A 23790-nucleotide genomic window follows, 5' to 3' on the forward strand; every position below is an offset into this window, starting at 1 on the left:
TTTGTTTAAGAATGGTGCTATAAAACAAAAATGATGTATTTAAGTGATAAAGTTTCTGAAGTTGAAACTTCAAATTAAATATTTTAATACTTTAATTATCTTTTCAAATAGACAAGAAACGGTAGGCTAATTTAAAGTTGCGTGTTGTGGCATGGTTTCTGCTTACATAAATAATCTAAGTTCTTTGTTTTTCTATAACCAATCGAAATTGGTATTTTTACAAGTCTTGTATTTATTGAAGTCTCAATTTTATAAAAAAAAAGATGACGTTTTAGCATTGTAAAAAGGAAAGCACAGTAAAAAGATGGAAACGTTTGAATTTTGGTACAACAGAGTTTTACAAAGTTTTTATTACAGAAAGTCTTTAACAGCAACATTTAAAGACTGGCGCGTCGAAAAGTGTTAAATATTTAATGTTACACATTCTAGCACCTTTTTCTAATTAGATCAAGAAAAGTTTATTTAAGAAAATGTTTAGACCTTTGAAAAAAAGAAACCCTAAAAAGCAGCCATATTGTCGTCAGAAACTTGTCCGCATAAATCTGAGTAGTTTCATAATAAGTTTATCAAATAAAAAGTCACCTTTTTTATCATAATAATCGCTTCAATAATGGATTAAGTTATCGTAGTCAAATGTCTAAGCTCATTTGGAACAAACATCTTTACAAAATATTTATTGAAATGATAGGATTAGCATGGTTATCAATTGCTAGAGAGAAAATTTTTATACTACTAAGGCTTACCATCTGGTTTGTTGAGGTTTGTTGACCATATAACATTACCTAATTACAGGTTGATATAGCAAATTTTAGTGCATCCTCAACCCAAGTGATATTTGTTATATTGCCCATTTTTGGTCTTTTAATAAAAAGAATTAATTCATGAAGTAAAAAACTAATTCAAACGATATTTTAAAAAATTGACAACTAATTGTGTTAAATGTTTCTTTAAATAATTCATACGAAAAATCAGTCAATCACTATCACAATCACCAAGCACTGGAAAGTTTTGTAACTTTTTTTCAGAGGTATAGTTAGCTATAATAATCTGGAATGCGAGTCTAGGTTTCGTCGTCTGTGAAAACCATATGGAAAATCTTTTGTCAGTATCATAGCCTGTGAAAATCTTTATTATTTTGACAACTGATACCTCCTGTTACCTTGCAGTCAGATAAGAAAAAAATCTCACGTTGAAGGAACTTGAGATAGAAAGACTGTTGGATTGATTACAACTGTTCCAAATGTATTATTAATGTTCTAACTTGCTAAGGTAAAATGAAGTGAGACTTTTTCTAATCATTAAATTAATTTCCTACGTTTTTTTAAACGTATTTTTTGCATTCAGCATGATTACAGACAGCTTGAGATATTCAAGGTAATCTCAACGAGGTTGTATTTCTCTACTGCGCTGATGCTTAAGGGAGTTTATCCTGTTCCTTCTGATTGATGCAATCCTCAGAGTATCGTTGTCAGGTTTAAATGTTATTTGTATTGCATTACATGTATTTGGATTTGTCAATAACATCCCTTTTTTTTTTAAACAACTGAATAATTAAATTTTTGGGCCTTTTTCAAGAATTGTTTCACATGATACTATTTTAGTACGATCAAGAATCATTATAACTTAAGGATTATCAATGAGAACGTCGCTCTTTGTATTTATAAAAGATACCTTTGCAGGATCTTTCTTGTATTATTTTAGCGCTCAGACGGTTACACTTGCTAATAATTAGCGCTTTATCTCCATAGCAATAGATTCTTTATCACTCTAATCAGTTATTATTTCCTCTTTTACTTTCTTGCCTTTGACTTTTGTTAATACCGTGCTTGCAAACGTGGGGGATTTTTTATTTAATTGGTTTCTTTGAATTCTAAGTATATGTCAGCCATTACCATCTTTTATCTTCGCTGATCTTGAAACTTTTAGTCTTTAGTAGTTTTTATCAAAACTATATATACGGCAAATAGTTTGTTAAGCGAATTGGTGACAACTGTTATTGAAAATTCCAATTTCAATTCCATTTTCTCTTGCTGTTAAACGTGCCTTGTTCTTAAAAATGCCAGCTCGTTTTTTATACAGCACATTCATATTTGAAACTGTGCTGGGCTTCTGTGTTTTTGGAATATTCGCTGCATACCAAAGCAGAAAGAATTCCATCAAATGCGATGGAGCAGTTTATTAGTAACAATAATTTTTAGGTTTCAAGTCATTAAGTCTTCAACCAAGCCAACAGTCGGTAACCAGTTCAGACAAAATGTTTTGTCAAGAACTGGAATCTGTTGCGCAACCAACCAAGCAAGTATTTGGTTGGATTATCTAGCTGTTTTCTTGGAGAAACACATGAAGAAAAGCAAATGACAAATGAAAAAAAAAAAAGCATGCAAGCATCAAGATGAATGAAGTTATTACAAAAATATTCAAACAAATTCCATCAAACTACAACTTATTGATTTATCACTCTAATGTTAAAATTAGGACTATGATAGGTTCAATAACATTATTAGAATCATTAGGTTAAATGCTTTTATTAGAATAAGGCAACCTTGTATTTTGTGCTGTAAACATTTTGGACCTTTTTCAAATGATTGTCATTTTACAAACGTCATTTGGAGGGAAGGCTGAACTACCAATCATGCTTCACTAACCATTTATTTTTAACTCCGAGATTTTTTTTTTAAACAGATAACCACAGTTTATTAGATATATTGAAGTACTTTTTAGAACTTATATTTTTCTTTGTTTATTCCTCGATTTGTCAAAAGTAACTATAGCAAACTGTTTTTATTTTAAACATTTACTAATGCAATAATGACTTCTTAGATAATAATTTCGTTTTAAATCTTAACAAAGGTTTAAAAGTTTGTCTAAAGAGACTGTCAGGATTAAATAAGTAAAGATGATTAGAAATTCATAGTTCTTGTAAAAATCAAAAATAAAAGCATGAAATTTCCAAAAATTTTGAGTTTCATTATCGAATATTATTGAAATATTCTTTTGAAGGGACACTTGTAACTAAGAATTTTTCGGAACGCTGTCAGACGGGAACCTTCCGAAATGGCTCCCTTTATTATGTATATAAATAAATCAGCTATTTTATTAACAATATCAATTTTATTAACAATATCAATTTTATTAACAATATCAATTTTATTAACAATATCAATTTTATTAACAATATCAATTTTATTAACAATATCAATTTTATTAACAATTTTAAAAAGGATTTTTTGGAGCTATCAGTTTTAAAACGTGTTTTATTTTTGTTTCTGTAACGAAATCTTCGTTGTAAAATTTGTAAATCAAGCTTGCTTATTAGTTGATTTTCTTAAAAATCTTAAATCTTTTGTCATTTTTTTGTCCAGAGTAAATTCCATATCCCCATTTGTTAAATTTTTTAAGCAAATATTTTTTCATGCAATGTTTTATTTTTGGAAAACACATCTTTTCATCAACACCTCATCTTACTTTTCATCAACACCTCATCTTACTTGGTCCTGGTATGCTTGGGAATATTTGAAAATCTTTAATTGAGATGAATATTGAGATGATCACGTATTTATCTAATTTTATAAGAACAATTGTAATTTTTATCTGTTGTTGGAAACATTAAGGAACTTAAGTTGAAATGTAAAAATTGCCGAATTTTTTCCTAACGACTCAGTGTCATTTTTTCTTTTAGTGCTTCAAACGGATACTCGTTGGAACAAAAGGGACATATGGATGGATACCTAAAAGCTGGAGTATATAGCAGAATTTCCAAGCATTGTCTTATTTTCAAATCAGTTTAATGACACATTTTGATGGATCTTTTTCAAATGAATACATATTTGTTTGTGAGACTATATCACCAATAAGTTTATCTGTAAAAAAATAATTGAAAAATTTTTATCATGTGAACAAATTCAAAGTTTTATTTGAATAGATAAATTTCCTTTGAAACTTTAAATTTATCAATCAAATTAGATTTCTTAGCTTTTATTGATCTTTGTAGTAGTACTTGAAAAATTTATAGATTCATTTCAAAAGACGAGTTGAGAATTTTTGTTTAAAGTTAACTTAGCCTTTCATAAAACAAAAACCAAAGTAGATATTGATTGTTTAACTTTTGTTTTCAAGAAAAATTGTTATTAAGTAATTCTTCCAACAGGTCGTAGCATTAAAGGATGGAATTATATTTTAAAATGTTTATGGAGTGAACTAACAAAATAAATTAACAAAAAAACTTCGATAAAATCAAAGTCGGGGCAACAGCAATAAATATTAAAATTAGTATTTTAAATATACGCCACGTTCTTATTTGTTCTATGGATCTCTTTTGCATCGATTTAGCAAGACTATGCAAATTTCGGTTCATTTTTTTCCAAGTTTTGACTGTGCAAATTATAGAGGCAGGAGGCAAACCTTGTTAAAACTGCTACCATTCATTTCGATTAACCAGTCTTCTGATAAAATCATGCAGTTCTCTAGCTTCTCTATGTAGATGTGTTGGTTGATTTAGTTTTTATAGATATAACACAAACCTAAATTAAAAATAAAGTAGCTCCTAAGTACTAACTATCCCACCATTACCTTGCAACCAAACCACTACCTCTACCCAACCAAACCACTACCTTGCAAGTCCCAACACTACCTTACAATCTAAGCACGACAAAGCGATGGCTTAAAGTTAGCTCAGAGTTAAAGTCTTTTAGCAAGAACTTCGGTGTTCCTGTTTATTACTTCAGAGTTGATCTCATCACTGAAAAGTACTTGCTCTCACTTTTCCATAGAACAAGCAATTCTCTTCATCCACTACCTTGTAAAGAGCCGTGATCACAAGATTTCTAACGGCAGCATAAAAACCAATTTTATTTTTTCTAAGTAAAATGTTTCTAGAATTAAAAAAGCAAACAATTTTTCACGATTTTTATTGAAGGTTTTGATAAAAGTTCACGACAAATTTAATCTTGAATTGGCTCTTGTTTAATAAATTGTACTGTATTGCACAAAGTCATTGTACTTACTCTTACGGTTTTCCACTAAATAGCTTTTCCTCATCCTGGGTGACTCTGAATTCCAACTATAGTTTTAAAAGCTTTAAGAGGGTTTTGGATGCAATTTTCTGAAATTAAAAATATACTTGCTTTTTTTCTGTTGCTGGAGCTAATCTTTATACCTTTGTTGCTTCTCTGCTTTTCAACATGTTTGCATCTTAAACACATTTCTAAGTAACTTAACTTTCAGATCGTCTCAATACCACTAGATCTTGTCAACTCGTCCCTTTTTTATGTTTGTCCAATGTATAAATATTTGTTTTATGTTTCTTTAAAATTATATTTGTTTTTAAATTCAGCAATATGCATTTACTATTTGGTTTAATTTAATAATTTTAACTGCCAACCACACACCCACATCAGGAATTCATTTTAGGTACCCACAAAAGGAATTTTAAATTGGTGAAGTATTTTTATATTTAAATGTTTTTTTTGCTGGACAAAGTATTAAAATTTTAGTCTCAATTCAGAATAAAATAGATACAGGAAATACATGTAATAATAAATATATGTAATGTCTGGTATTTTTCCTAAAAAACATGTGTTGTATTTAAAAAAAATTTTATTCAATTTTGTTAATAATATTAGTTTCAACACAAATACATTGATTAACGGAATGATTTTTTTGATTAATCAATACTAACCCAGTTTTTATAAGAGAATTTTTAGTTAATAGATTTTATGGAACAAGCTCTGGAATTTAACATTTGATACTTTTTGATTAGGGGGCCATCCATAAAGTACGTACGCAGGTTTAGGGGGAGGGGATTACCAAAAAACGTACAAATGCGTACAAGGGGAGGGGGGTGTTTAAGACAGCGAGTACGTACGCGGTTTTGACTATCTTTCTCAAGAATTATTCCTAAAACTTGATCTGTGTATTAACAAAAAGCAATGAACTTCTCCAATGTAAAAAATCTTGTTTTTTTCTGATTTCGGTCACTGAAAGAAAATAGAAAGCGAGCGTTGTTCAAATTATTTTTTATCTTCAGTATTGTCGTTTGATTGGACATTAAAAGCAAATTTTTTCAGAATTGTTTTTTTTTAAATACGCAACCTGGTTTATATCTTTTCAATTAAAACGTTACAACAAATTAATTTTTATCATTTTAAATTAATATTTTATTATTAACTATTATTAACTTTTAATAAACAATGCACTACTTAAAATTATTGTTAAAATTAAAATATATTTTTTTCTGATTACAAAAAACAATTATATTTAAAAACAGCTATTTAAAGCTAATAGAGACCAATACTTTTCATTGCAAAATGTAACTGCAATTAATTTGAGTCAAGTTATTTTTTTACGTTCTTCGCTTTAACGGCACTGAATCCTATCATTAAATCGTTTATTTCCAAATAAACAAAAACTTTTATCTTTCTATTCGAATAACTGAATACTTTGCAACAACAACAAAAAAAAACTGTTTATTTCCAAGATGTCGAACGAATTTGTTGGCAACGAGAAAAAGTATCTTCAACTCCTTGAGTTATATAAGAAAGCATATTCAACACTTGAAAAACAAAAGTAGTATCAGCACGCACAGGAATTGTGGAAAATAGTAGAATATGATCAGTCTTTGTATGAAAAAAAAGTAAACGAATTAAAAGTGAAAGCAACAAAGTCGAAAGGATCACTCATGTCATTCTGGGAAATGAAATGCTTTATCACCGCCTAGTAAAAAGAAAATATATCCATCCAGTGCCGTCTTCGTCAAATAAAATATAAAGTTTTCCGAACGCAACTACGACAGAAACTGAAAGGATTGAACTTAGTAAGCCATTTTTTCTAATAATTTACAAACTTTTTCCCTCTTGATTTTCTATATATTGAATTGGTAGTTAATCTAGATTGTACGACTATACGACTATTACGCAATCGCATAATTTTATTCGTCAATAATTGGACAACTCGACCAATTTCTCTTTATCCAATCTCTATAACTTCCAAGAATTTATAAAAGTTCATTTTTGGGTATTTCCTCGTTTAGATTTAACATCAAATGAGAAGAAAGGAATAAATCCGGTGCAAGTGAAATGTCAGAAGAAAATCTCAGATCTTGAATCACAGTTTTCATCCTTGATAATCGTACGCGATTCTGGTTTGTCTACTGTAACGAGAAAGCAATTAGACAATTTGAAAGAAAGCATAAGAAAAGAAAAAACCAACTTGGACAGGTAAATGTTAAGAGATATATCGAATAGAGCTTATTTAATATTATAGAAAGATGTCTTGGTCATAAAAACCAAGCTTTTAAACAGGCAGAAATTTTCAAAACTTTATTGTCAGTAAGAATTTCTAATTGAGGATTTTCAAAGTTCACAGAATCTAGGAAACCTTAAGTATAGAAGGTTTTATAACGGAATTAAAGACTTGTGTAGTACTTTGTTTTCAGATTGATTCGTGAATCGGTACGACAAAGAAAACGGAGACAAAAACTTAAAGAGGGCATTGAAACAGTTTGTCAAAACAGCCCTGAAGTATCAAGTGCTTTGAAACAGTTTATGCGAAACCATCCTGGATGACCACGCCTCGAAATTGATCAACCAGAACTTTTATCAACAGTCATAAAAATTGTGCAAAATTCATCAGCAGCAGACGAGCATCGAAGAACAGAATGTCTTCGTAGTGTCTCCACTTTGGATGGTTTTCAGAGAGCTGACAGAGGTAGGCTTCAACTTGAGTAGAAGTGGTTTGTATTTTCGTCTTTTACCACGACGTGGAAACACTTCTGAAGGAAAAAAGCATGTCAACACAGTTCCAGTGAAGCTACTACGTCCAGAAAATTCACTGCGAAAAAGAAATGATGATAGAATGTTTGCTAAATCTTTTATTGATGACATGTTTAAAGTTTGCAAATTGTTCGGACCAAAAGTTGTGCTTTTCATGTCCAATGATGATAAAGCAAGGGTACCGTTGGGTCTTATTGCTGCAAGTCTTCAATCGCCTTTGCTGATGCATATGGAATACAAGGTGGATTTTATGGATCATGACTTTGCTGTCGGCCCACAGCACAAGTAAATCCCATCTGTGTATGGCATATGCGAAGTTAACAATAATGGAAATGTATCCTACAGTGGAGACACTTTCATACGCATAAGAAGTGGGAAACACGATACATCGAATGCTTTTACACATGCAAATTGTGAAATGCCAGGACAAGTTATGTTGTTCATCGTTTGAAACAAATTGGCCAAATACCATCCCCCAACGTTTTATTCCATTTCCAGCCATCTACGAGTACTGCGAGAATGGTTACAAAGCGATGGAACCGTCTCAATATTTTAAAAACGTATTAAATCATTCAAACTTTGCACCTCTAGCGCATAGGCTTTTGCTACAAGATATACCTACAGAAGATTTAAAGTAAAAAATTTTGATCTGTATTGTCCTTCATTGGAAAAAAAGCTTTTAAAAGGAATTTGCGACAAATGCAACAAATACTGGCCGAGCGAGGCTGCAATGAAACGGCACAAGAAAGCACACAAAAAATAAAAGATAAAGATTGAAATGGAGAGTGATTTAAGTGAAAGTGAAGAAGTAAGTAAGGAGATTACAAATGAAAGATTAGAAGCAGAGTTCATGCCTGGCTTCCATAACATATTTAATTTATTTAAGTCACCATTTGTGGAAACATAAAAGGCTAAATATAAAATACTCGCTACAAGAATCCGTTCTAAATCATTTTTCTTTCCTTTTTTTTAATAACTGCCCGTTTTTTATTTAAGTACAGAAAAATCTCTAACTAAAAATGTTGATGTTTTTTGTATTTTAATGTTTTGAAAACTTTTTTAATAAATAACGCGCAAGAGGGGGAGGGGGTGGTTAAAAGCGTACAAGTGCGTATAAGGGGGGAGGGGGTCCAAAAGCATTGGTCTTACTGCATACGTACTTTATGGACGTCCCCTTAAATATTTAATACTGTTTTTTTTTATCGATTAATTGAAAGTATTCGAAATTGATCGAAACAAAAATTCCGCTGGTACTGAAAGGTTAATTTTTTTGAAGTTGTTGCTTGAATTTAAGTGAAATATTACAATACAACAATAACATGTTTGCTTTTTTGCAGATAAAAGAGATATCCAGGAACATTTCTGCATATTTCAAAAATTCAATTTTTTGAATTGCCGGCTTTTTCTCGAATTTCTTTATTAAAAGGTTTTCTTTTTTAAAAAAATACTACGAGGCGCGAAACGCCTCAAAATTCGCTATCCTTGAATTCATAAACCTCTTATTATTACCATTGGTATATACTTCGTAAGTATACAAAGTATGCCCATTGAACATTGGAAACGGTCACCAGAGCAAAGAATCACTGATGCATATGCAAAAAATGAACTTGCCAAGGAAAAATTTAATGTATGTTATTGGTAAGAGAGTTTAAAAAATTTAGTTACCTTTAAATACCTAAAATGTTGCACACTTAGACTAAATGCTTATACCTGTGTATGAGAAGCTTTCTAGATTATCCTAATTATGTCTTTTATTTAGAAAGAGTCTTTCATAGCTATTTTGTTTTATGTGCCTCAATGAGGAGAGCATAAGTAGACAATGCAATTAAACTTTATTTTGATATCTTGTAAGTTTGGAATGTCAATTGCAATAAGTATGTATGACAAAAAAGTGTACCAATCAGTATTTAGATATTTTAGTTATATAAACAATCGAGATATTTTTATTTTAAACTACAGACTTACTGTAAAATGGGGTGACTTGTGACTGTGGCGACTTGTGACAAACTTAATAACTTTTGGAAAAAACTCTGCATCATCTACAATACATAACCATTCTTTTCTTGTAAACAAAATTGTACTTCTTAGTGTTTTGGGTAATTAAAATCACCATGTGAATCAAGCATTGTTTACTTTCTTCCTATTTGGACATATATGATTTTTTTAGTAAATACAAAAAACCTTATGCAGTTACAGCCAATGGTAGATCATACTGAAAATGAACCCTATAATGTGTACATAACTTTAATATATATTTTATTTCAAATGTGCATACAGTATTCATGTTATATCATGCTGAAGTTTTGTAATTACAGTGTGTTATGAGTTGTCCAAGGTGAAAGCATGAATTCAGCAGAGAAGAATCTTGTGAAGAAGATAAATCCTATAAAGATCTAACAAAATTTGAAGATCTGACAGAATCTGACAAAATTTGGTATAAAGAAGCAAACATAAAAAGGTCAATTCTAGCAAAAGAATCATATGAAAAAATCCACAAAGGTCAATTTGTGTTAAAAGATAAGATATGAAGGTGGCTTCCTTCAAATTATTTGTGTTCAAAAACAACTTAGTTTCAAAGGTGGCTTTCTATTTGTTATTTCTTTTTAAAGATTCACAGGATATTGAGGCAGTCTGAAAAATTTGACTTTATGGTTAATTCCCTTACATATTGTTGCTCCTTTAAACATAAGTATTAAATTGCAGTGATAATCAAAGAGTTGTAGTGAAAAGATAAGAAAATTTGTCCCAAGTCACTCCATTTTACCATACAGCCAATAATATTTAAAGTACTGAAATTTTTGATCTGTCAATATTGTAAGAAAGAAAAAAAAGCTAGTGTGATGCATGAGTAATTTATAACTAGTTGATTTAGTCTTCATTTTCACATTAATATTTTTCTTATACCTTTAACATTATAGCTTTATAAAGAGTTAGTATTGTCTTAGAAATTTCTTAGCAGTGTTAGTGTCAATTGCTGTTAGTGTTACATTTATTTTGAGGGGCATTTTTTTATATATTTTATATTTTTAAAGCTTCAAATTGTACAATTATTTTAAATTAATCTGCTTATATCTCATAGATTCAAGATTTTAAATCTGCAGGGGAATATTACATTAGCTCAATACGAGATATAATTCCTATCATCCTCCAGACAGCTGATTATGAAGATGAGGTACAGAAGCTGAAGATAATTTGTTACTCAAATCTTGCTGCATGTCAACTTAAGTTAAAGCAATACAATCGTGTTATAACTAATTGTGATAAAGGTTTGGAATTAGACTCTAATAATATAAAATGTTTGTATAGAAGAGCCACCGCTCATTTGTTGTGTGAAGATATGGATAATGCAGAAAAGGATGTTGTAAAACTATTAACCCTAGAACCAAATAGCCAGACATTTCATGAGTTAAATTCTATTTTGAAAGCTAAGTTAGCAAATAAAGACAGGGAAGATGCCAAATTCATGAAATTGTTTATTAATTCTGTATAATGATGCATATCTTAAGAAAATATTTTCAAAGATTATGGTTTGTTTTTTTGACTCACTCCTCTGAGTAAGGGTGTTAAAATCGTACATTTACATTTTGTTTACAAATTACAAAATTTGAAGTACACTCATTTTTATTATGGTGGACAATCAAATGGTCTCAATCTACTTTCAATTGACCTTCTGTTATAAGCTGATACGGGATCCACGTTCTCCAGAGTCTCTGCTCCTTCACCATTTTCATCAATTAACAATAATGTTTTTCCGCAATATTCTTGCAATAACAAGGTTGATATGTTGGATGAATGCATTGAAAATTGTTTGTTATCGTATGTTTTGGTCTTACATGATGTTCCGCTGCTTTCGATATCCAATTTTTGGTCTTTTGTTAGCAGTGCTTTATTGTTTTTCAATGGAACGTCCTTTAAAGAAGTTGCAGCAGTACGTAGGCAGAAGTTTCTTTTGACTCCGGTTTTGGCTTTGATTTCTTGCAAAATAAAAGCTTTGTCATAAAGAATAGGGAATTCAAAATAAAACAGTTCCCCCTTATATCTTAAATTGAAATTAACGAAAGAGTCTTCTTTCAATGTATTTTCTCTGAAGAGCTCCTCGTTGTTCTTGTTTTTATTTTCCATTCTAGATTCCGTTTACTGTTTTTATTTTGATCAGGTTACGTTGATTAGTTTAATCAAATATTTGCGTTACATTTAAATAAACTTCAAACTGTTATATCGCTGGAGAAAAAAACAAAAAAAAAAACACAAAAGAAAACGCGAAAATAGGGAGTTAATAGGGAGTTAAACGCGAAAATAGTAAGTGTTCAAAGAACCAAACCTAATCTTTTTAAAGTGAACATTTCTAAAAAAATTTTCATTAAGTACAATAAATACTACTAAAAATATAGAATCAAAGAACAAAGTTCAAAGCAAAATTTTCGAAAATAATATTTAAAATAATGGATAGCCATCATTTAGAAATTCGGTAACAAACTTTGAAAACCGTTTTTTTTTCGGTATTGAGAAAAAATTTTAGCATATTTTTGAAAGCTATTTTATTTCTTACAATACTGGCTTAAAAAAGTAAGAGCATATTTTATTTTATAAGTTTACAGGTATTTTATATACCAGCTTAAAGAATTTCTTTTTTAATGAACTGAGGGCCAAAATTGATAGCAAATTGAATTTTTTTTAAAAAAAAGCTTTTCAACAAGGGTAAGTTACATTTGTTATTGTCATTAAAATTGCTGTCTTACTCATCCAATTGCTGTCTTACTCATCCAATTGCTTGAATTGGATAAAAACCGTTAAAATAATTATTTTGCTGCTGATTTTAAACTTTCTCCTTTCCAAAATGGATCTTCATTTCGTGAAAAAAGCTTTTTGGTATTTCATTAAATGAGCAAAGTTTCGGAAGTCTGCATTCCAAAATTTTGGGTTTTAAAAAAACTTTTTTTTCAATTGGCTGGTTAAAGCTCACTTAAAGTGTTAATTATAAGTTTAATAAATTTTTTTGATTTTAAAATATCAACAACAGTTTTTGAAAAAACACATGTGGTGTTTCAAATGGTGCAAGAGTATCAATAACGTGAGTGAAGTTCTAGCAATGCGGAAGTCATTTTATGGCTGTTTTGAGATTTGAATGTCATTTGATTCACAAGTTCAAATGATCACAGAGTTTATTTGCATACGATAGTTAAAAGCAGTATTGGTTTCAGCGTAGGCTATACTTTCTTTATAAGTAGCCATTTTTGACTTCCGCACTGTTAGAACTTCACAATCGATAAGTTCTTTGAAACAACTATTTCTTGGTCAGAAAAATCAAGACTTCTCTTGATGAACCAATTTTTCCATGATGCAAAGATTAATTTAAATATCAAGATTAATTTTTTTTCATGATTAAAAAACTGCTGCATCATGTCAATCAAATAACATCGCCTTTTTTTTGCCAAATGCAAATAACAGGCGTTGCTTGATTGTAAGATAAGATAGAGAATAGTTTAAGGTTTTAAAAACTTTTTTTGTTAATTCTGTTTTAGTAATTTGTTAAACCAATGCCATCAACTGCACAAAGTTTATTTTAAAACTTCATTAAATATTTAAATGTTTAAATTAAATGTAAAACTTCATTAAATATTTCCTTATCAGTTTTTTGGGTTTGTCAGCTTTTCTATTTTTTATTAAAAGTTCGCGAGGAAAATTGGTTTCGGGAAAAAACCCTCGACAGCTCTTTTTAAAAGGAATTCAAAATTTAATATCTTTGTTTTATTGTTAAAACATTAAGTGGAAATAGCTAGTCGGGTAACATAATAATAATAATAATAATAACAATAATAATAATAATAATAATAATAATAATAATAATAATAATAATAATAATAATAATAATAATAATAATAATAATAATAATAATAATAATAATAATAATAATAATAATAATAATAATAATAATAATAATAATAATAGTAATAATAATAATAATAATAATAATAATAATAATAATAATAATAATAATAATAATAATAATAATAATAATAATAATAATAATAATAATTATTATTTTTATAATAATAATAATTATATATATATATATATATATATATATATATATATATATATATATATATATATATATATGTATATGTATGTATGTATGTATGTATGTATGTATGTATGTATGTATGTATGTATGTATGTATGTATGTATGTATGTATGTATGTATGTATGTATGTATGTATGTATGTATGTATGTATGTATGTATGTATGTATAAATAAAAGTTGGATATCTGGCCGCCGAGAGCCTTCAAGCCGCCCGGGAAAAAACCTTTTTCGGCGCCCTTATAGATTTCGCTTCATATATATACTTAGCATAGAAGCAAAAAAGTACATTATGCCTTTACAGCTACTTTAACTTTATTTCATTTTTTGCTAACTAACCGCAGCATAAACAATTCCTAACTTAAATAAAATTTTTGAGCTTTTTTCGAGGCAAAATTTTTTTCAATAGTTAAATATAAATCTTAAACATGAATTACCATAAATAAGTTGATCGTAAAGAGTTGAAAAATATTTACTATTACTTTCTAAATTCTGAATAGAATTATTTCTAAATTGTATTCACAGTTTGTTATTTTTTCGAGGAATTAAAAATAATGATATAACGCGAGTAATATATACATTTCAATTATGGCATTTTAAGATTAAAAAAACTATTTTTATTTTACTTTGGCATCTGGCGCCCCATTGACATCTGCCGCCCGGGACAAACTGTCCCTTTGGCCCCCCCCCCCTCTCGGCGGCCCTGAGGATTTGGGATTTGGGTAAACCATAAAATCACCTATTGCTCAACAAAACTTTCTTTTACCCAAAATGAAAACACTGATGTAAATGACAGATAGGATTGCATTTAATATTCTAAAAAAAAAAGGCCAGAATAGAAATTTTTAGAATAAAATAATAATTTCTTTAGGGTAAATTGCTGACATGGAGTCAATTTTTGTTGTGCAATTGTGTAATTTTTTTACTTTTAAAATCCAGGATAAAAATTCGTTTTGGTGTCAGTATAAGGCATTTTAACTATAAAATAGTACACTTTTTGAGTAGCAGAGGAGATAACTCGCATAAAATGTAATTAAGAAATTTAGAGAGTTAGGCCACTCTCGTTCTCACCCCCTCATTTATTAAACAGATGAGTCGCACCATCTGTTCAACAAATAATTCAATTTTGTCTGCAAAAAAATATTCTTAAGGATTCTATCGTTAAAATGATCATTTTAACCAGAGATTCTCGCATCATGAAAAGTTAAACATGGTTATAAAAAAATGTTTCTGAAACTTTCTGTTCCCCATGCCATCCCCACGTTTGATCAATTTGTTAACAAATCTCATTCTTTTTTTTTTTAATGAAGCAAAAAAGGGATATTTACAGAGGTTATTTTGAAAGACAATAATATATCACTATGCTTGACCCCTATTAAATAAAACAATCATTCTAAATTTTTTTCTTTGAATTTTACATTAGTTTTTTTAAGCGTTCTTTACAGATAATATTTTATGCAATCAAGTTGTGAGTGCGATTATACAAAGTCAACTCTAAAACTTCTAACTAAAAGCACGATTATATAAACACGATGCATAAAAACATGTTCTTAAACGTTAAAACACATCCTAAGATATTTTTTCTTTGATTATTATCAGAAAACATATTCTTATTTCATGGGGAGAAATTACATATTTTTAGGGCGTTGTTCAGGAATTTTGTTGTTCAAGGAGAGTAACTAAGAGGCAGGGGGGGCGCATACTCAATTTTCTAGTATGCTGATATTGGTGTCACACGACGATAGCTTTCAAAAAAAGGTAGATTAATTGGAGCTGATCCAACCCCACCCCGATCCCTAATTGACCCCTTCCTGATTTTGGAAATCCTGAAGACTTGGATACCAGAGTTATTAAAAGGAGAAAGTGTGAATTAAAAATTGAAAAAAAGATTTCTTTTCTTTTGAATTAAACATTAATGATTGTTAATGAATTAATGATTAAACAAGCTACAATTAAAACTATATATCAGATAAGGTTGCTACTTAAAAATTATTATTAAAAAGCAATTTTTTTATGAATTTAAAGGACATTTTGTAATTATTTGATTATGATTTTGAAGTTATCGCAGTATGATTAAAGTTGCACCATTTCTGAAAAGCAAGGGGAGGGGGAGAGATAAAGTTTGGAATTGTGTTTCAATATTAAACTGGATGAGAACAACGAGATGATTGGAAAATTATTCAATGGTGATAAATTCCCATTGCTACTAAAATTAAATGAAAACAAAGAGATCTGTAATCTATTATCCACAATTTTTTTAAAATAACTAAATTGCAATCTGTATCACTCATTTTGATTTTTTATTGTAAAAGATACTCCTCTAGTGTATTGCAATTGCATTGAAAAACTTGTAACAATGGTGCTTCATCACAGAAATCAAGAAACAAATGATATTGATATCAAATTAAATAAAAATTAGATAAAAATTAGGTGAAGATGGAGGGCAGGGGTTTCTTAAAGTTACTCTCTCAATCACCCTAAAAATCAGCCAGAAAATAACAAAATCTCAGAGAAATTGAGCAAATATGACATATATGCGTGTAAAGATTTCAAAGTTTCAAGTATCCACAAAAACTATTCTATTGACCGTTCTGCCTTAATTGAAAAAAACAAACAAAAAAAAACAAACCATAAACTGAGGATGATTTTAAATAAATTGAACTTCATCCTTAGATTGCACAGCGTCTGAAGATCTAAAGATTTTTTTTCAATTGGTTGGAAAACAAACTTCATCATCAAAACACACTTATTCGTTTCACATGACCTCATTTCCTAAATTTCAAAAAGCTGACCATTATAGGTTAAGGGGCAACCGAAAGTTTGCAGTTGGCTCTGTTCTTTACGAGGTTGCCAAAATATCTTTTCAGTTTTGTACAAAAGAATTTAAAGAAAAAAGATTTCTACAAAACGATTATAGGATTACATGTAAATTAACGGCTTTCCTTTTAGCAGCACCCCAGCTGTTGAAATTTAGAACTTTAAACCCTATGAAAGACTTTCAGAGTTTAGGATGGCACGACGTGACTCCACAACTGATTTAAATATGACGTTCCAAAAAACCTAATAATAAATTTCTGAAAGTAATAATAGAATTATGAATTTTCAAAATTATCAATGATGAATTTCTGAAAGATATTCATTTCTGAAAGCACAAAACTAAAAAGAGTAGAAAAAATTGTAAAATAATGAAAAGTAATAATAAATAGTAAATTAGAATAGCTACTTAGTTTTTCAAAATTTTAACATCACTTATATCGAAAGTTTGGTGAAAATTTAGCTTCCAATGAATAATTTAAATATTTCACGGTTACTTAAAAACAGTTCTGTGATAAACGATGGAGCTCAACGCAACATTAAAGTCATCCAGGACTTTATTAGACCAATTAGAGATGAAGATCACCCTCAAAGTATTCAATATGTTTGATGGAAAAGCCGAAAAGTAAAAAAAAAAAACCATCTCAATTAATGCTAAGTTTCAGTTTAAAACTATTTTAAAATATTTTTATTATCATAAAGTATTTTTGAGCACTGCAAAGTTTGATTTAAAAAAGGTATACATTTGTCAAATCTTGCAAAAGACAAGTATGACATCAAGCACTAAAGTTTATTTTAAAATGTATTATTTTAATTGTATTATTTGTATTATCAAAATATTATTTGTATTATTTAAAATGTATTACTTTAAAGTTTATTTTTAAAATGTACAAACTTTTTATACATTACGTAGTCCTTAAAAAGGGAACAGCTTTTCAGCTTTTCTAAAATTTTTTGGACACATTTATCATAGAACTAAAACAAGTTCCTTAGCAGTTTAAGGTTTTAGAAATTAAGAGAAATACAGAAAAATGAGAATCATTAAATTGTTGTAAACAGAACTTTGTTTCAAATGTAATTGTGTTTCTGTATTTCCGTTCTGACGTAATCCAACAATATGATGTTTTTATCAAAATCAAAATGAAACGATTAAAATTCTTTTAGGAATAAATTTTTTTTATCTTTTTAAAAAGTGATCAATCATTGCTCAGGTAACATTTTCTAATACAATTCTTATCTACCTAATAAATTCTAGTAAATTGATTATTATCTCCCGTATAGTTCGTTATGATTATTGGTAACAAAAAAACTATCAATCATCAGTTTTTTCTAAAATAAATGCTCATATCATATACTCGTGTTACAATATTCGAGTTTAAAAATCACTATTTAAAAAGCTTTATTTCAAAAACTATAAAAATATATACTGATCATGTTTTAATTCATTTTACAAACAGATACCATAAATTCGTTATATAAAACAAAACAAAACAAAAACAAAAAAACAAAAAAAAAAAGCACAAAAACGCTTATTAAGGAATACAATCAAACATATATATATACAAAATAGCTATAAATAATTCAAACAAAACCTATACAAGTGAAAAAACTTCTAGGATTTTCAAACTTTTCTATGGAATGCTAACAGACTATAATGAATTGTATAGGTTTGGAACTTGAATCAACTGCCTTAAGGAAAATACTGACCACTTACATCTATGTGTGTATGTATCTATGCATGTGTCTATGTATGTATGTATGTATGTATGTATGTATGTATGTATGTATGTATGTATGTATGTATGTATGTATGTATGTATGTATGTATGTATGTATGTATGTATGTATGTATGTATGTATGTATGTATGTATGTATGTATGTATGTATGTATGTATGTATGTATGTATGTATGTATGTATGTATGTGTGTGTGTGTTTGTGTGTGTGTGTGTGTGTGTATACACACATACATACATATCTATATATACATACATACATGAATTATATACATGCATAAATTATATTATAAACATACATGTAATGTATAGAGTATTAGACTTTATCAATGATAATGTTAATGTTATAGTTCAATTTTCTTTCGATTTTGCCAGTCATTTTGTTTTTCTTCCAATTGCATTTTCATCTTTGCAACTAGAGGAGCATCACCAACAGGCTTTTTTGAAACACCTAAACTTGTCTTTCTTGCAACAGAACCTGATGATTCTTTTTGAGGGGAATGGTCATGAAATGTAGATGCTTGTGATTCATCAAAAGAAAGAGAGGTATTCTTTTGAGGTGTAGATTTGCGCAAGTTTGCAGTAACATAATTGCCTTCTCCAGCTTTTTTAGGCCTCCATTTGTCAATAACATAGTTTTTTATTTTTACCATTTTAATTTTCTTATCTTTAGATGTTAGAATTGAGTTCATTATGAGATCGTCAACACAAATATCTTTTAACAAATCACCATTTACTTGATTTACATGACAAAACTCAGCAAAGTCATGGATTTCAATAACTTTTAAATGGTTCACAACATCAATCTCACTCCATTCTGAAGGATCATCACTGCTAAACCCTTTTAATTCAGGATAATTTATTGGTCTTATAATATCTGGTCTCCATCCAAATATAAACTTACGTAATTTGCGAGCTTCAAATAAATTTAAACCTAAATCTCTGAGAACACTCTCATCCAAATCAAGTAAAAGTTGACCATCAACCATTGAATCATTAAAAACAGATGTGAAATTTCCTAACTTTAAATCTTGGAGACAATTTGAAACATCTTGCATATTCCAAGTTGAAATTTCTTTAGAACTTTGCTCTACGATACTGTAGAATTGCTTCCATGCTGTATGAGAATCAAGGTTTTTATTAACTAATGTGCAATTACTATCCACAGCCACTTCATACAAATCATCATTGACAGCTGGGGTGCGGTTATGAATTGGATGGTTACCAGGTAGTGGCGGAGGCACCATAGAGTCTCTCCAAGCTTTAATTTTAGCTTGATCTATTTCATCAAAACCACTATCACTACTATTTTCAACAGAGACAACTGAGGAGGCTAATGATCTTTGTGTATGCTTAAGCAGATCAAGAGATTCATATGCCATATCACCAGGAAGTTTTTCATATAAAGACTCAGAAAAAACACCATCTTCATTAAAACTGGAATACATTGGTGTTTTACAGTTTTCAGGGTCTTGAGTTGATTGGAAAATGGCACCATCTTTTTGTTTTTGCTTCTTTTGGCGTTGTCCATTTGTTTTGGTACGATCCCGAAACATATTAATTTTTTTCTTTAGTTGCACTGTCCATTGAGCATGAGAATCTGTGTCTTCTGTGTCTGAAACAACTACACAACTCTTTGGATGAGCCTTTTTTGGTGAATGAACTTCATGAGCTTCTGGAACAATATACATCTCTTCATCAACTTTTTCAATAACTAAATCTTTTGCACTACTACTTCTTACAGCATTCTTTTTCTTTTTCTTTTCTTCTTTTTCCTTTTCTTTTTTCTCTTTTTTTTGTTTCTTAAGTTCAGCTTTTTGATTTTCTTTATCAATTTTTGTTTTGCGTTCCAGTTCTTTTTGTTCTTTTTTAATAAGTTCCTGTTGTGAAATGTCCTGATGTAAATAAACATTTGGTTCTATAGTCTCTGTTCTTTTATCTAGAGAGGTGATGGAGGTAATGTTTTCTAATGGTTTTTCAGGTATCTCATCAGGCTCTTCTACATTATGGCCAAAGAGTTTTAAAAGCTTTTTATATTCCACAATATGGATAGACTCTTTAACACGTGGGTCTAATATATTCAAAAAGTTTATTACTTCAGTAGTATCTACGTTGGAGAAAGACATGCACAACTCCCTGTAGTGCTCATCTTTAGCCAGCTTGAGTTTGGAATTAACTTGAAACTTAAATTGTGCATTTAATGGAAAAACAAAAACATATTCTACTGAATTAACTTCTGCAGATGCCAAAACAATGTTTTCTGTAAAGCCTTTAGTAATATTGATAATGCCAAGATCAGTATGAGTTTTTGGAACATCACTACCATGCTCAAACTCAATGACAAGTGGCAATTCTAAGGATTTAGCAGCCAAATCAGAAAGTAGTTTATCTGATGTATCATTTACAGCAAGTCTGAATGATATATTTTGGTTTACATCTATTTTTATGTGTTTGCCTGATGAACTTCTGAAATGAATAAATGATGGAGTTGAACCAGATTTCTCAACAATAACAACTTTGAGACGATCACCAACTGATACTGTTTCCAAACCAGAGACACGAGTAACTTCAACAAATTTAGGAAGAGGATCTGCTTTAGCAACATCAAGGATTGAGTCAAAATACTTTTCATTCCCTGGTGCAAGTTTCAGCTTCACATTATAAGGACATTGAGTAGGAAGACAAAGATCATTTCCATTTTCATCAGTTGCAATTAACTTTGTGACGGTTCTTTTTTCTTGAACTAAAACAATTTGACCTGCTGGTAAAGACACACCAGTACCAGAAGTAACTGAAGACGAAAGTTTAATAAGCTGCGGTAAATTCACACGTGGATTCGTCAGAATATCTTCAAAACTTTCTCCACATTCACTCCATTCTAAACTAGCTACATCTGTCATTTTGAATCAATCTACAAAGCATTCATCGTCGTGTATAGTACTTTAATTATATCGCTTTACGACAGAATTACGTAGATGAATACAGAAAATAAACTTAAATCTGTTCTTTAGTCTATTAACACAGAAGAGTATAATAACAATTAGTTAAATACCGTGGTTGCACTGACTTGTTGTAAATAAAGATCAGCTTAAAATCCGATAGCGTGTGTAAATAAAAGTCTATGAAGTTTTATTCGCCCTCGGCATTTGCCTCTGTTAAATAAACTGGTCAGAAAGGGATCATTGGTCAAAACTGAATAATTCCATAAAAAAAAAAAAAAAAAAAAAATTCGATATCCCATTCAAAAAAAATAAAAAGTTTGTTATTAAATATAAAGTATGCTGCTAAATTAAACAATAAACTGTATTTCCAACATTTTATAACAAATTATTTCTTCAGGATTTTACTTTTTAACCGTTTAACTTCTTTTTCTTCAAAAAATCTCACTTTCGCTTTTCGATTTTGATTTATAGGGTTTAACTCTTTAGCGACAAAAATGAATATATGAGTAAAATCAAGTAACACCAAAGCATAATGCAATATAAACTCATATTCAAGCTATGTCTGTACCTGTATCTTGGTAGATCAATCCCAGCTTTTCTAAAAAATTTTTCTCCATCTAGAATCTAATAGAATTCTTCCCCAACAAGCCCATTGAGCTGTTGTGGAGCTTTATTTTATTTGTTTAGCCCAATTTGGAGCAAAGTTCAAAAGTTAAAATTTCCGCTGCAATATGGACCGCAATTGCGCCACATTCTACTTTAATAATTTTTATTAATTTTCAAATGAAAGATTTCTCCAACGTGTACTATTCACAGAGCAAAATTATCTGCGGATAGTGTACCTTGTTGGGGTATTAGTTAGGGGAAGAGGGGCTGTTTCTTAAGCAAAAAGAAAAAAAAAAAAAAGATAATAATAATAAAAAAAGATAATAACAAAATTTATAATTACTTTATCAGCTGTTTGCTTAAGTTTATTTTAACTTTTAAAAGTCAACCAAAAACATATTTGTATGTAAAATACATTTACAAAAGAGCAAAAAATTGGATGTCAATAGAAAATTTTATGAGTTAAAATACTAAAATAAGTAAAGGAAAATATTTTTGATTTAAAGCAATACTAAAATATGCTTTATATGAAGTGGTTTTTGAATTATGAAATTAATCATGTTTGCGAAAAAAACAGAAAACTAGTACCAACATACCATATACTTGCTTTTTGAATTTTATAATAAAACTTGCCACACCCTTTGGTTTATTAGGCCTTAAGTTTTTTGAAGGTTATTTCACTTCATTTGGAGATTGGTTTGATGATTCACTTAAAATCTCCGATGGTAAACTGTTTTCACTTATTTTTGGATGACATTTTTTAAAATGTGAAGTAAGACCATTGATTGTTTAAAACCTTGAATTGGTTACATATCTAAATATTTTAAGTATTACATATTCTACAGACTGAATGTTTTGAAAATTAAAAGCTGACACAGCACAATGTTTCTAAAGATAGTGTTTTTCTTTGAGTGATTTATAGCTGAACTCAAAGTAACGTGAAGAACTGTTGTTAAATTGTTAATAAGAAAAAAAATATTTTGTATAAGACTTTGTTAATTATCAAAAAAATCATTTCAATTTAATGAAGCTTCTAGCAAACTGGAGCAATGAGTGTTTTACTTACCAAAAGTATTTATCAGCAATCTATAGCCAAAATATAGGTAAATAGGCCAACTGACTTTTGATCGACTCCTACTTATAGTCAGTTATCAAAAACCAGAGAATTAGTCACGTAAATTTATTATCCAAAACTTTTAGGACCAAATCTTTTATTAAGTAACATTATGAGGGCATCCATAGATAACTCGGCATCAATAGATACTTTGTTATTAAGTAAGTAGGTTAACTTGCGATTTTAATCTGATCCATTTGATTCCACAAACACTTCCTCACTTTCTATGGTACCAGCAGTAATTGTCTTGAATTGCAACTTACAACTGTTTTTAAACTCAATCAATTAACAAAGATAACTGTTTTTAATAATTGTTTTCAAAATAATAATTAAAACGTTCAAAATATTTGTTAATAAAAATGTTATTAGTAGTTATTGAGTAGTTATTTAAAATTACATTTCATAAATTGCCATTACCGGAATTAATTAGGAAAAAGCGTCGGATGAAAATATAACGCTTATCATTTTTGAAGCGACTATGCCAAGAAAGAAGTTAAATTGGAAAAGAAATGTAAGGCAGAAATAGTGATCGAAAGGTATGTTAAATACGATATTAGCAGTGCGAAAAAAAAGCAAAACTTAAAAAAAACAGCACGTTGTTTTGATGTATTCACATTTTTGTGAATACATCAAAACAACGTGCTGTTTTTTTTCAAGGCGGCTAATGAGATGTTATCCACAGATTTCAACTAACAATCTTTCTACTAACAATCTTTAACTACCAAT

General features: G+C 29.4%; 2 protein-coding genes across 3 annotated transcripts; one reads left to right on the plus strand and one right to left on the minus strand.

The window, feature by feature from the left end:
• The first annotated feature begins 9024 nt into the window (after positions 1 to 9024).
• LOC145192916 (uncharacterized) lies at positions 9025 to 11292 on the plus strand. Of its 2 annotated transcripts, none has more exons than XM_090080250.1 (2): positions 9025 to 9407; positions 10849 to 11292. In XM_090080250.1, the coding sequence occupies exons 1-2, from the start codon at positions 9399 to 9401 to the stop codon at positions 11257 to 11259; spliced, it is 420 nt and encodes a 139-aa protein (XP_089936376.1). In that variant the 5' UTR covers positions 9025 to 9398; the 3' UTR covers positions 11260 to 11292. The 2 variants fall into 2 exon arrangements, with proteins under 2 accessions (XP_089936376.1, XP_089936375.1); XM_090080249.1 differs by having other exon boundaries at positions 9028 to 9396.
• A 6684-nt stretch (positions 11293 to 17976) lies between these two features.
• On the minus strand, positions 17977 to 21461 carry LOC149891534 (uncharacterized). Its single transcript, XM_090079250.1, has one exon. It carries the CDS (start codon positions 21300 to 21302, stop codon positions 18747 to 18749), a length of 2556 nt encoding a protein of 851 aa, XP_089935376.1. The 5' UTR covers positions 21303 to 21461; the 3' UTR covers positions 17977 to 18746.
• Positions 21462 to 23790: the final 2329 nt, after the last annotated feature.

Source organism: Hydra viridissima, unplaced genomic scaffold (genome assembly GCF_058129835.1).
Source record: "Hydra viridissima isolate aposymbiotic clone 2 unplaced genomic scaffold, HvirCarnegie_v1 scaffold_2, whole genome shotgun sequence".
In the NCBI taxonomy this organism is placed as follows: domain Eukaryota; kingdom Metazoa; phylum Cnidaria; class Hydrozoa; order Anthoathecata; family Hydridae; genus Hydra; species Hydra viridissima.

Excerpts from the sequence above, each read along its gene's own strand:
- LOC145192916 (XM_090080249.1), top strand. The coding sequence starts at position 9,310 with ATGCCCATTGAACATTGGAAACGGTCACCAGAGCAAAGAATCACTGAT. Across the intron at positions 9,397-10,848 it reads TTGCCAAGGAAAAATTTAAT|ATTCAAGATTTTAAATCTGC; the intron begins GTATGTTATTGG and ends TATATCTCATAG.
- LOC149891534 (XM_090079250.1), bottom strand. The coding sequence starts at position 21,302 with ATGACAGATGTAGCTAGTTTAGAATGGAGTGAATGTGGAGAAAGTTTT.